This window comes from Macrobrachium nipponense, chromosome 17 (assembly GCF_015104395.2).
Source record: "Macrobrachium nipponense isolate FS-2020 chromosome 17, ASM1510439v2, whole genome shotgun sequence".
In the NCBI taxonomy this organism is placed as follows: Eukaryota; Metazoa; Arthropoda; class Malacostraca; order Decapoda; family Palaemonidae; genus Macrobrachium; species Macrobrachium nipponense.
The window spans coordinates 59022358-59035099 of NC_087210.1; the positions used below are offsets into that span (position 1 = coordinate 59022358).

General features: G+C 40.0%; 1 protein-coding gene across 6 annotated transcripts in view; it reads right to left on the minus strand.

Moving 5' to 3' along the window:
* The window catches only part of LOC135196277 (heat shock factor protein-like), a 340110-nt gene that overhangs the window by 144748 nt on the left and 182620 nt on the right, over positions 1 to 12742 (minus strand). For all 6 annotated transcript variants that reach the window (XM_064222984.1, XM_064222983.1, XM_064222982.1 and 3 more), the window contains exon 8: positions 1542 to 1781. In XM_064222984.1, the coding sequence (XP_064079054.1) occupies positions 1542 to 1781 (240 nt within the window). The remainder of the gene's footprint in view (positions 1 to 1541; positions 1782 to 12742) is intronic.

The window sequence follows — 12742 nt, forward strand, 5'->3', positions numbered from 1 at the left end:
AAAGGTGGCACTTTATCAGTAAAAGGAATCAGACCACAGATCCTTTATTCATTAAACAAGCCAATCCTGATTCATTTCCAAAAGCACATGACATCAGAGGAGTAGCCACCTCAATTAATTACTTTCAACATATGAACTTTGAGGATCTTAAAAAGTATACTGGATGGAAATCACCGACAGTCTTTAAACGTCATTATCTAAAGTCCTTGGAATCTTTAAAATTTTCTGCAGTAGCAGCGGGAAACATTGTTTCTCCTGATACTGCATAGTACTTGTAGTATAGATCCAGGTCTCCTTTCTACCTATCTCGTCCAACATGCCTCACCCTATTGCCATGCTACTCGAAATACTCTAGCCTTAGCCGCTAGAATCATATTGGTGGATTGTCCCTTATTTTTTTGCTAGGGACATCCACGTTATGTACATATAATGTACTTCAGTGTTTCTACCCTTATTTTTATGCTAGGGTAGAACACAATGTGTTTGTATATTTTGTAAATATCTTAGTTAAGTGAATCATTCTTTATTATTTTGCCATTACATTATTATGTGTTACTATGTCTAATATAAGTTAATTTTTAAGTACTTTATACTGATTGCTTTCTTTATCATACCATTGTATTAAGATAAGTTAGCTTTAAGTACTTTGTTTGTATACTGTAATGTCCCTGATTCACTTATATTATATATCTCTTTTTTACTATTGGGTTTCATTTGTCCTTATTCCCATCTTGTCTGTTTCTCTGGTACAATTTCATAGGCCGACACGAGCTGAGCCCAGAAAAGGGATTTTGACGTAGGAAAAATCTATTTCTGGGTGATTGGCTCGTGTCGCCCTATGAAATATCCTTAAGATCATTATTTCTAGGTAAAATTAATCTAAAATTACCAGAGAAAAACAAAATTAAGAAAATGTCAGTAAAACTGACTCGCTCACTCTATAAAAGAAGTGTCGGTATGAGAATATAGGCGAGTGGGATCACTACCACGAGTCATTCACCATTTAGACCTTCCAACATAAAATCCCCACCAGAGAGAGCTGATCTTAAAGGGTGATGCGGCCGCTACTACTACTACTACCGACGCCACGGACAGCAGCGCCCCTAGCGGTCATCCTCAATCTATGAACATCTTGTCCTGCAGGGTGGGTAAAAGAAAACAGGGTGGGTTTCATAGGGCGACACGAGCCAATCACCCAGAAATAGATTTTTCCTACGTCAAAATCCCTTTATGAAGAAAAAATATACTTATCAATGTTGTCGATTATGTACAATTGCCAGCAGTACTTACTTTCTTACCATTAACTATTCTGAATCTGTAAAAACCCCAACAATAATGTTATCTGGCCAACCACAATGAAACTGTATATATTGTTATAGCATATTTGTTTATGGAGTCTAAGGGTATGGACTAAACACCAAACGAGATATGAACAAACGAGATATGAAAAAATAGCAAACTGTCATGGAAATAAGCACTTCCAAACATGGAACTGAATTAAAATATTTTACGCAATGTAAAGTACAACAATGTTCACCTACTTGTATGACTTGTCTGGTACTGCAACACTCATGTTTGGCTGGGCAATGGAATTCCGAGATGGCTGTGCAACAAATGATAAAGATGGTTGTGCTACCGTACTGACAGAGGGCTGTGTGGTAGATTTACTATCAGAGATCTTCATGGCTTTCAACTTTCCCCTACCTGGAGATTTTTTAATTCCTTTACCAGCTATCTGAACCTTGCCTGGTCCTGAAACCAATCTGGTACCAGCACTGGAACTGAAAGAATATAAAATAAGAGTTAAACTATAATCTACATCTAGAACTTTTTCAATGGCCATACAATGCAAGAAGTGCTAAATGGGTAACTGCAAAGCAATATCTTTACCTATTACACAACGAAACAGTCAACTAAACAGAGCACAGCACCAGTAAGAACTTTTGATTCTTTGGTTGTTTCTTTAATACCAATGCTTTAAACAATTAAACTTTTCATACAAAACAATGATACCTCAAACAGCCTTATTTTTTGTAAACAGATCCCAGTTACCATGCGGTAAAAGAAAATGAGTTCCACTGCAACTGCACATGACAAATGTTTTTCATCAGCCATATTACTACTTCTGTGCCAACGCCTTTTGGTTAAATAAGGGATAGAAAAGGGCACCAATGAATATAATTCATAGTTTTGTACAAAAACTTTATTTCTATAAATATATTTTCACAAATATTGAGAAAAATATTTAAAACCAGATCTATTAATAAATTTATAAATACAAGCTTAATTGTATAACAGACCTCTTTCAACTGTAATTCTACAAACAACCTTTGCTCCCCTTTCTGTTAAAAAACCTTGAGTAGAAATTTGCTTCCAATTTCTTTGTACATTTAAATTTGATAACTGTAACTGAAGAGGAAGGGTGAAGCAGGAAAAGCCTCTGAAGAGAACACAAGTTCTGATGCAATACATCCAATTCCCAAAGATGAAGGAAAGTAGAGCTTATGATAACCTCAGACATCCATAAAGTTTCCATAAGTAAACCATGTAATGAAAGACATGACATCCCTGGTAGTACAGTCTTTAAGCATCAAAAGTGTAAAGAAAGGTATACTTCACAAAAAATGACCAATTTCTTAATCTATTTGTATTTTTCATAGCTAACAAACCTGAGGTCTTAACAATAAATCTGTGGCATCTGGCAATTCACACCTATAAGGAGTGGATGCTTGGTCATCGACCAAGACCGTATCCCAACAAAATATCAGTCTTTCTTCCAATCCAGGATACATGAGAGGGGCAGCTAGAGGTGGGCAATTAACGTTAAGACCTCAAGTTTGTTAGCTGGAAAATACAAATAGATTAAAAAATTCATCATTTGTTCATATGCGGAACAAACCTTTGGTCTTAGCTATAGGATAGACTTACATTTGGAGGGAGGTACAAGTATCCAGAACCGGCTGGGGATTCAGCCCGCCTGACCACCTTTCTTAGAAAATCGAGTTCTAAGGAAGGGGGTCTGAGCCTGAGAGCAAATAGATAAACAAGTATCTAAAAAACTCAACCTTCTGGGATGAAACAATGAAAGATGTCCAGATTCATTGTATCAATAGAAGGTAAAAAAGAATTCTGCCTGCTCAAGCAACAAATCACATATGACACAGGGATTTGTTACCATTCCTCTCTCCCCTTGTTAGACAGAGGAGTAAGTGCTACCGAGAAACAGATTTGTTATTTGTATAAGTACACACAAATACTGCAATCAGTATGGCTGCCACACTCACCTGTATCAGACCAGTTCCAGCTCATGACGTGAAATTCTTAACCCCTTCTGCCAGGAAGGAGAGAAGGGAAGAGAAAGGAGACCAGCCATCTCCCTCATTCTCTCTCCCACACAATCATCTTAGGCAAGATATCAAACTGTCTTAACAGTAAGAAAGAGAAATGGAGGGCGTTTTGAGCCCTGAGGGTGCTGATCCTGAGTTCAGTGAGGGTATTCTGAGAAATATTAACAAAATTCAACCATGAACCTACTAAGGAAGTCAACAAAAACAATTTGCAACATAATAACTATAATAAGAAAAAACTCAAATTCATGAAAATGCAGAGATAATCCACTCTGCACAAGAAAAAATAAAGAATAAACTAGGCAATAGGTAGGGTGGGGGGGGGAAAGGGAGTCAAGATGGGCAACTGCTTGTAAAACATCTATCCAAAACCAATTAAGAAATTAGCAACCAAGCAAGGGATTAAGCTAAGAAGGAGATGAGAAGGAAGAAAAGAAGGATAGTACTCTGAAATTAAAATCTAAGATTACAGTTCAGAATGGACTCATAATATAATGAATGTAAATACCAACATGTAGTGCACCAAGAACAGAGCAAAAGCTCAAGTCACAAGAAACGAAAAGGAAAAATTCATTATATGGTGGAAAAATAAATTGGAGAGGTAATGATTTATAAGGGGCTTATGAGTTCCAAAGACTAACATCTCTTATTTATGTGACTGCATCGGCGACTCGACGAGACAATCCTGACAGGACAGAAATTGGTTTGAAACTGAAAACATGAAAAACTCTCAAAGCCTTTGAACTCACTACAGGAAGGAACAAGAATACACAGAAGACTCAATACAAACAAACATATGAAAACATATGAAAACCACATATATAAAAAAAACTTGGGAAATTACACAAAAAGATGAGTTCTACCCTTAGAAAACATATGACAAACAGAATAAAGCTAATTATTAGTGATGGGTTTTAATCAAAGTATATTTTGTTTCCATTTGCACTCATTGATAAATATCACTGGCATAAAAAGAAATATCACAAAGTGGGAAGATATAGCTACAAGTACGTAACCATAATTAACATATCCCTCTTACGCCAATTGGACGTATTATACGTCAACATAAAAAAGTTTTTTTGAAAATTCACGGAAAAATACTTATAGGCCTACCAGCCGAAAACTTTTGAATCACGCACCTTGGGGGATGCTGGGAGCTCACAGATCAAGGCGTTGTTTTGTTTACAATCATTACACAGGCGCGCAAGCGCAAATTTCTTTCTTATCGCACTAAAAAGTATCAGTGACACATCTCAGAAATTATTTCATCCCTTTGACATAATTTTTGCACCATTTTAAATTAGCCGTTACATGGAGTATTATCTATGAAAATGTACGCAATTTCATGTAGAATACAACAAAAAAAATACTCATGATTGTAGCTTTTATCTGTTTTGTAATATTTTCATATAAAGAAGTGCCAAAATTTCAACCTTCGGTCAACTTTGACTCTACAGAAATGGTCGAAAAACGTAATTGTAAGCTAAAATGCTTATATTCTAGTAATATTCAATCATTTACCTTCATTTTGAAACAAATTGGATGTCTCTAACACAATATTTCGATTTATGGTGAATATATGAAAAAAACTTTTTCCATACGTCCGCACGGTAACTCTTCCGATAAATTTTTTTGTGCGATTGTCGTAATGTTTGCACCATTTTAAATTTGCTGTTACATAAAGTTTTATATATGGAAATGTGCGCAATTTCATGCACAATACAACTAAAAACAACCCATGGTTGTAGCTTTTATCAGTTTTGAAATATTTTCATATAAATAACGATGTGCCAAAATTTCAACCTTCGGTCAACTTTGACTCTGCCGAAATGGTCGAAAATTGCAATTGTAAGCTAAAACTTTTATATTCTAGTAATATTCAATCATTTACCTTCATTTTGCAACAAATTGGAAGTCTCCAGCACAATATTTCGATTTATGGAGAATTTATGAAAAAAAAATTTTTTCCTTACGTCCGGGCGGTAACTCTTCCGAAAAAAATCAGAAATTTTTTCTTGCGATTGTCGTAATGTTTACACCATTTTAAATTAGCCATTACATAAAGTTTTATATATGAAAATGTGCGCAATTTCATGTAGAATACAACAAAAAATAATTGAAGGTTGTAGCTTTTCTCATTTTCAAAATATTTGCATATAAAATATATAAAAAAATTCAACATTCGGTCAAATTTAACTCGTCTGAAATGGTCGAAAGCTGCAAAGGTAAGCTAAAACTCTTACAGTATAATAATATTCAATCATTTATCTTCATTTTGAAACAAATTATAAGTCTCCAGAACAATATTTAGATTTATGGTGAATTTTTGGAAAAAACCTTTTTACATGTTCACGCATTACGAATTCATGCATCATTTTGTGATAATATTTTCTCTGTGTTGCTTTGGTCGTTTTACAATGTGTTACATACCAAAATGATCACAATTTAGTGTACAATACAACGAAAAAAAAATTAACTCGTTAGCTTTAACCGTTTTGCCCACTGTGCGATTTGAATACAATTATATATGAAATTTTGTTTTCGCGCTATCATATATCGCATTATTTATATATGATAATGATATTTTTTTTCATTTCTGATGGTTGCATACTAAACTTCAGGCAATGACTAAAAAGGAGCCAAAAATGAAATCTTAATCTTGAAAACTAAGCTCGCTGTGATTTTTTGAAAAAAATATTTTTTCAGCTTCGGCGCTCACTCAGAGACCGCCTCAGCATACGGGAGACGATTTTTATTATACCCCTTTGGCGTAAGAGGGTTAAATGACTGGAAATAATGTATGTGATTGGAAATAATGTATGTACGTAAATGAAATTTTTTTTATTAATTTATATTTTTCATAGCTAACAAACCCGAGGTCTTAATAATTGGATAAATCTTCTGGTGTCAGCTGGAAACCAGTTAAAAACAATTAAGAGGTTGTGAATGCAAGGAATCTGTGGCATCTGGAATCCGGTGTGTAGCTGAGGTGGAAGAGAGTCCAGAGGCTGCGCATCAGTCTTTCTTCCAACCCAGGATGAAGCATAAGAGGGCTGGCTTGAGGTGGGCAGTCAATGTAAAGACCTCAGGTCTGTTAGCTTTGAAAAATGATATTGTAATGATACAATTAAGTTTGTTCATACTTACCTGGCAGATATATATATAGCTGTATTTTTCCGAGTCCGACAGAATTTTAAAAACTTACGACACACGCAGTGGGAGTCAGGTGGTTAGTACCCATTCCCACCGCTGGGAGGCGGGTATCAGGAACCATTCCCATTTTCTATTCATAATTTTTATTTCCACTGTCTCCTGAGGGGAGGTGGGTGGGTACTTGATTATATATATATCTGCCAGGTAAGTATGAACAAACTTAATTGTATCATTACAATATCATTTTGTTCATGAAACTTACCTGTCAGATATATATAAAGCTGAATCCCACCTTTGGTGGTGGGAGTAGACAGAATAGAAGATTTTAGGAAACATATATATGCAGATAATTGATATCTTGGTTCCTTACCTGTTAGCATAGCTGGCTTCGTGGTTACTGCCACGTAAGTCTGCTTGTGCTACTAGAGTTGCCAGCGAGGTAGAGACCTATATAGCTGGTGCACTCCAGATGATCTGTCAACAGGGGCAAGACCACGACGTGACTAGACCATTGACCATACAATGAGGGCAACGAAGTAAAACACAACCACCTGGCATAGCCTACCAAAGGTATCCCACTTAGACTAAGCTAATGGAAGGGAGATCCGCCCCAGGCGGTCACCCCACAACCATAAAACACAAGTTAAAAACTCACCTAACCATTAAAGGATAGGATGAGTGCTACCTCCTGCCCCCAAAACAGTGTCTGCAGCAACGTATGGTCCGAGCAAGTAGCAATTTTCGTATGTTGCTTTCACCTCCCGCAGGTAGTGTGAAGCGAACACCGATTTGCTTCGCCAACATGTGGCACTCAAAATGTCTTTTAGTGCCATATTTTTGTGAAAGGCTACCGAGGTAGCGATAGCCCTCACCTCGTGGGCTTTCACTTTTAAAAGCTTCATATCACTATCACTGCACTTTTGATGAGCTTCTTTAATCGTACTTCTTAGGAAGAACGCCAGTGCGTTCTTCGACATCGGAAGATCCGGTTTTTTCACTGAGCACCACAAGTTCTCAGAAGAGCCTCTGCAGGCTTTAGTTCTCTGCAAATAGAATTTGAGAGCCCTGACAGGACACAGGACTGTCTCAGGTTCATTTCCCACTATTTCCGACAACCCTTTGATCTCAAACGTCCTCGGCCAAGGGTTGGAAGGGTTCTCGTTCTTTGCTAAGAACGTAGGACTTAAAGAGCAAACCGCATTATGATCCGTGAACCCAATCTGCTTACTTATAACCTGGATTTCGCTAACCCTCTTCGCCGTCACCAGAGCGGTTAGGAAAATGGTCTTCTTCGTCAGATTCCTAAGTGAAGCTGAATGGAGCGGTTCGAACTGACTTGACATCAGGAACTTAAGTACCAAGTCCAAGTTCCACGATGGTACTTTATGTTGGATAACCTTCGTAGTCTCGAAAGATCTAATGAGATCATGAAGGTCTCTGTCATTTGCCAAGTCGATTTCTCTGTGTCTGAAGACTACAGAAAGTACGCTTCTGTAGCCTTTTATCGTGAGAACAGCTAACTTCACTTCTTTTCTCAGGTAAAGAAGGAAATCTGCTATCTGGCTCACAGAGGTCGTGGTGGAGGAAATGCCCTCCTTCCTGCACCAACTTCTGAAGACAGCCCAATTCGATTAGTACACTGCGATTGAGGAGGGCCTCCTTGCGGTGGCAATCGCCTTAAACACAGGTCTTGAAAAACCCTTCGCTCTGGCCAACTTCTTGATAGTCTGAACGCAGTCAGACTCAGAGCGGGGAGGTTTTTGTGGTACCTCTCGAAGTGGGGCTGTCTGAGTAGATCTTTCCTTAGGGGCAGAGTCCTCGGAAAGTCTACCAGGAAGGACATGACCTCTGTGAACCAGTCGGCTGCTGGCCAGAAGGGGGCGATGAGGGTCATCCTTGCTCCCTCTGATGCCGCAAACTTCCTCATTACATCCCCGAGGATCTTGAATGGGGGAAAGGCGTACAGGTCCAGACCCGACCAATTCCAAAGTAGGGCGTCTACTGCCACTGCTCCCGGGTCCAGAACTGGTGAGCAATACAGCGGAAGTCTCCTTGTCCGGGATGTTGCGAAAACGTCCACATGAGGACGTCCCCACAGCTTCCACAACGACTGGCATACCTCCTGGTGAAGGGTCCATTCCGTCGGCAGAAGCTGTCCTCGCCGACTGAGAAGGTCCGCTCGAACGTTCTCTACTCCTGACACGAATCTTGTCAGGATGGTGACGTCTTGCAACTTCGCCCATAACAGGACTTCCTTCACGATGGCGAACAGAGAAGGAGAGTGGGTTCCCCCCTGTTTTCTGAGGTATGCCAGGGCTGTGGTGTTGTCCGAGTTGATCTGAATGACTTTGTTGGAGACTTCTTCCTGGAAGAACCTTAGCGCCAGGTGAATCGCTGATAGTTCTTTGAGATTTATGTGCCAGGACACCTGTTCCCCTCTCCAGGTGCCTGACACTTCTCTCCCTCCTAATGTTGCTCCCCAACCCGTGGACGACGCGTCGGAAAACAACACTAGGTCGGGGTTCCGAAGCTTGAGCGAAAGCCCTTCTGCAAGCTTCCACGGATCGGACCACCATCTTAGGTGTTCTTTCGCCTCTTCCGTCAACAACAAGATCGCTTCCAGATCTTGTTTGCATTTCCAATTGTTGGAAAGGAAGAATTGAAGTGGTCTGAGGTGCAACCTTCCCAGAGAAACAAACTTCTCCAGTGAGGAAATGGTCCCCAGCAGACTTATCCATTCCCTCACCGAGCATGTTTCCTTCCCCAGAAAGGCTGACACTTTGTCTAGGCATTGAAGTTGTCGCCCCTGGGACGGAAAAGCCCGAAAAGCCACTGGGTCCATCTGAATCCCCAGATAGACTAAGGATTGAGAAGGAGTCAGATGCGACTTTTCGAGGTTCACCAGCGCTAACGACAAGGTCGTGTGAAGGTCCTCCAGACACCGGTTTTGCGATGAGGCTCGAATAAGCCAGTCGTCGAGGTAGAGAGAGATCCTTATCTTCGCAAGGTGGAGCCACCTCGCAACGATCTTCATAAGAATGGTGAAAACCATCGGCGCTGTGCTCAGACCGAAGCAGAGTGCCCTGAACTGGAATACTTTCCCCTTCAGGACAAACCGCAGGTATTTCCTTGATTGGGGATGGATGGGGACCATCCAATCCCCCGGTCTTAAAGCTGCAAGCTCAGATTGAGGTGTCTCCATCTTGAATTTCTGCTTGGTGACGAAGAGGTTTAGGCTGCTGACATCTAGGACGGGTCGCCACCCCCCTGACTGCTTCGGCACTAGGAACAGACGGTTGTAAAAACCTGGAGAATCCAGGTCGAAGACCTGTTCCACAGCTTGCTTCTCGATCATTTGATCTAGCAGATCGAAAAACACTTTCTGCTTTTCTCCTCGATACGAAGGAGACAAATCCTTTGGTGTCGAAGACAGCGGGGGCGACTTCAGGAACGGAATTCTATACCCCTTCCTCACGATATCTAGCGACCAAGCGTCGGCACCTCTCTCTTCCCAGGCTCTCGCGAAAAGTAGAAGTCTGGCTCCTACCGGCAGCTGAAGGACTTCCATATCACTTCCTACTCTTTGAAGGAGCGGGGGTTTTGCCTCTGGAAGTGCCTCTTCCTCTCTTCCTCGAGGGGCTGGTTTTGAGGAATATCCAACTTGAAAGGGCTTCGATTTCTTGGTAGAAGAGACCCCAGAAGACGAAGTACCTGCTGGTCTCCTCGATGACTGAGCCAGAAGATCTTGCGTTGCTTTCTCCTGTAGACTCGAGGCTATGTCCTTAACCATAGACTGGGGGAAGAGATGGTCTGAAAACGGAGCGAAGAGCAAATCCGCCTTTTGCGCTGGAGAGACGGATTTAGCTGTAAAGTTACAGAAGAGTGCTCTTTTCTTGAGAAGTCCCGTGCTGAAATGAGTAGTCAACTCCTCAGAACCATCCCTGACGGCCTTGTCCATGCAAGACAATACACTGGACAGCTCCCCCAGACTAATGGAATCAGAGCTCCTGGACCTGGCATCCAAAACTCCCAGACACCAGTCGAGAAAGTTAAAGACCTCTAGAGTCCTGAAGAGGCCTTTTAGATGGAAGTCCAACTCGCTATGAGTCCAAGAGACTTTCGATGATGACAGGAGGGCTCTTCTGGAGGCATCCACAATGCTCCCAAAATCACCCTGAGCAGAGGCTGGAAGTTTAACGCCGACGTTCTCTCCCATCTCGTACCACATACCCGCTTTCCAGCAGAGTCTTGAAGGCGGCAAAGCCAAAGAAGTCTTGCCTGAAGCTTTCCTCTTCTCCATCCAATCGTGGATTTTGCGGAATGCTTGCTTCGTGGAAAGCGACTTCTTCATCTTGACAAATCCCGATGCCTTCGACGCTTTGAATGAAGAAAATTGAGAGGGAGGAGTACGAGGAGCTTCAGGTTGAAAAGTTTCTCCAAACTCCGATTGGAGAAGACACGTCAAAACCTTGTAGTCCGATCGAGACAGGAGCCAACTGCTGCTCCTCACCTGCTTCGACGAAAGCGTCACTAACTCCCTCTTCAGAAACTGGAGAAGTCGGAGGAAGTACTGAAGAAACTCGAGCAGAAGTGTGTAGACGAAGCAATCGCCTCTTGCGCTGAAGTATCGTCAATAAGAAAGGTACGACGAACAGGTAGAGTTCCCTCTTCCACCTGAGCTTGCGGTGGTGTGGAACTGGCGTCCGCAGGCGCTCGCTTGGCGTCCGAAGCCACACGTCTGGCGCCGACTGGTGCGCGCTCGGCATCTACTAGTGCACGCCTGGCGTCCACTGGCGCGCGTTTGTCATCAACAGGTGCGCGCTTGGCATCCACTGAAGCACGCTTAACTTGCACAGAAGCGCGCTCCGTGTCCACTGAAACGCGCTTCCGAACTTCAGGTTTCATAAGGAATATAACACATTGTAAAACGATCAAGGCAACACAGAGAAAATATTATCACAAAATGATGCATGAATTCGTAACGTGCAGACGTAAAAAAAAGCAGTTTTCAAAAATTCACCATAAATCGAAATATAGTGCTAGACACTTCCCATTTGTTGCAAAATGAAGGTAATTGATTGAATATTACTAAACTGTAAGTGTTGTAGCTTACAATTACAGTTTTCTACCATTTTGGTTGAGCTGAAGTTGACCGAAGGACAAATTTTTCCTATTTATTGTTATTTATATGAAAATATTTAAAAACTGATAAAAGCTACAACCATAGGGTTTTTTTTGTTGTATTCTATATGAAATTGCACAGATTTTCATATATAAAATTTATGTAACGGCTAATTTAAAATAGTGCAAATATTACGACAATCAGACGAAAAAAATTTATGATTTTTTTTGGAAGTTACCGTGCGGACGCAAGGAAAAAGTTTATTTCATAAATTCACCATAAATTGAAATATTGTGCTAGAGACTTCCAATTTGTTTCAAAATAAAGGTAAATGATTGACTATTACTAGAATGTAATAGTGTTAGCTTACAATTGCATTTTTTGACCATTTCGGTCGAGTCAAAGTTAACCGAAAGTTGAAATTTTGGCACTTATCGTTATTTATATGAAAATATTTCAAAACTGATAAAAGCTACAAACATGGATTGTTTTAAGTTGTATTCTACATGAAATTGCACACATTTTCACATATAAAACTTTATGTAACGGCTAATTTAAAATGGTGCAAACATTACAACAATCGGACGAAAAAATTTATGATTTTTTTCGGAAGTTACTGCGTAGACGTAAGGAAAATGTTTTTTTTTTTCATAAATTCACCATAAATCGAAATATTGTACTAAAGACTTCCAATTTGTTGCAAAATAAAGGTAAATGATTGAATAATACTAGAATTTAAGAGTTTTAGCTTACAATTGCGTTTTTTGACCATTTTGGTCAAGTCAAAGTTGACCGAAGGTTGATATTTTGGCACCATTATTTATATAAAAATATTTCAAAACTGACTAAAGCTACAACCATGGGTTGTTTTTAGTTGTATTCTACATGAAATCGTGTACATTTCCATATATAAAACTTTATGTAATGGCTAATTTAAAATGGTGCAAACATTACGAAAATCGGACGAAAAAATTTATGATTTTTTCGGAAGAGTTACCGCGCCGATGTAAGTAAAAAGTTTTTTTCATATATTCACCAGAAATCGAAATATTGTGCTAGAGACGTCCAATTTGTTGCAAAATGAAGGTAAATAATTGAATATTACTAGAATATAAAAGTT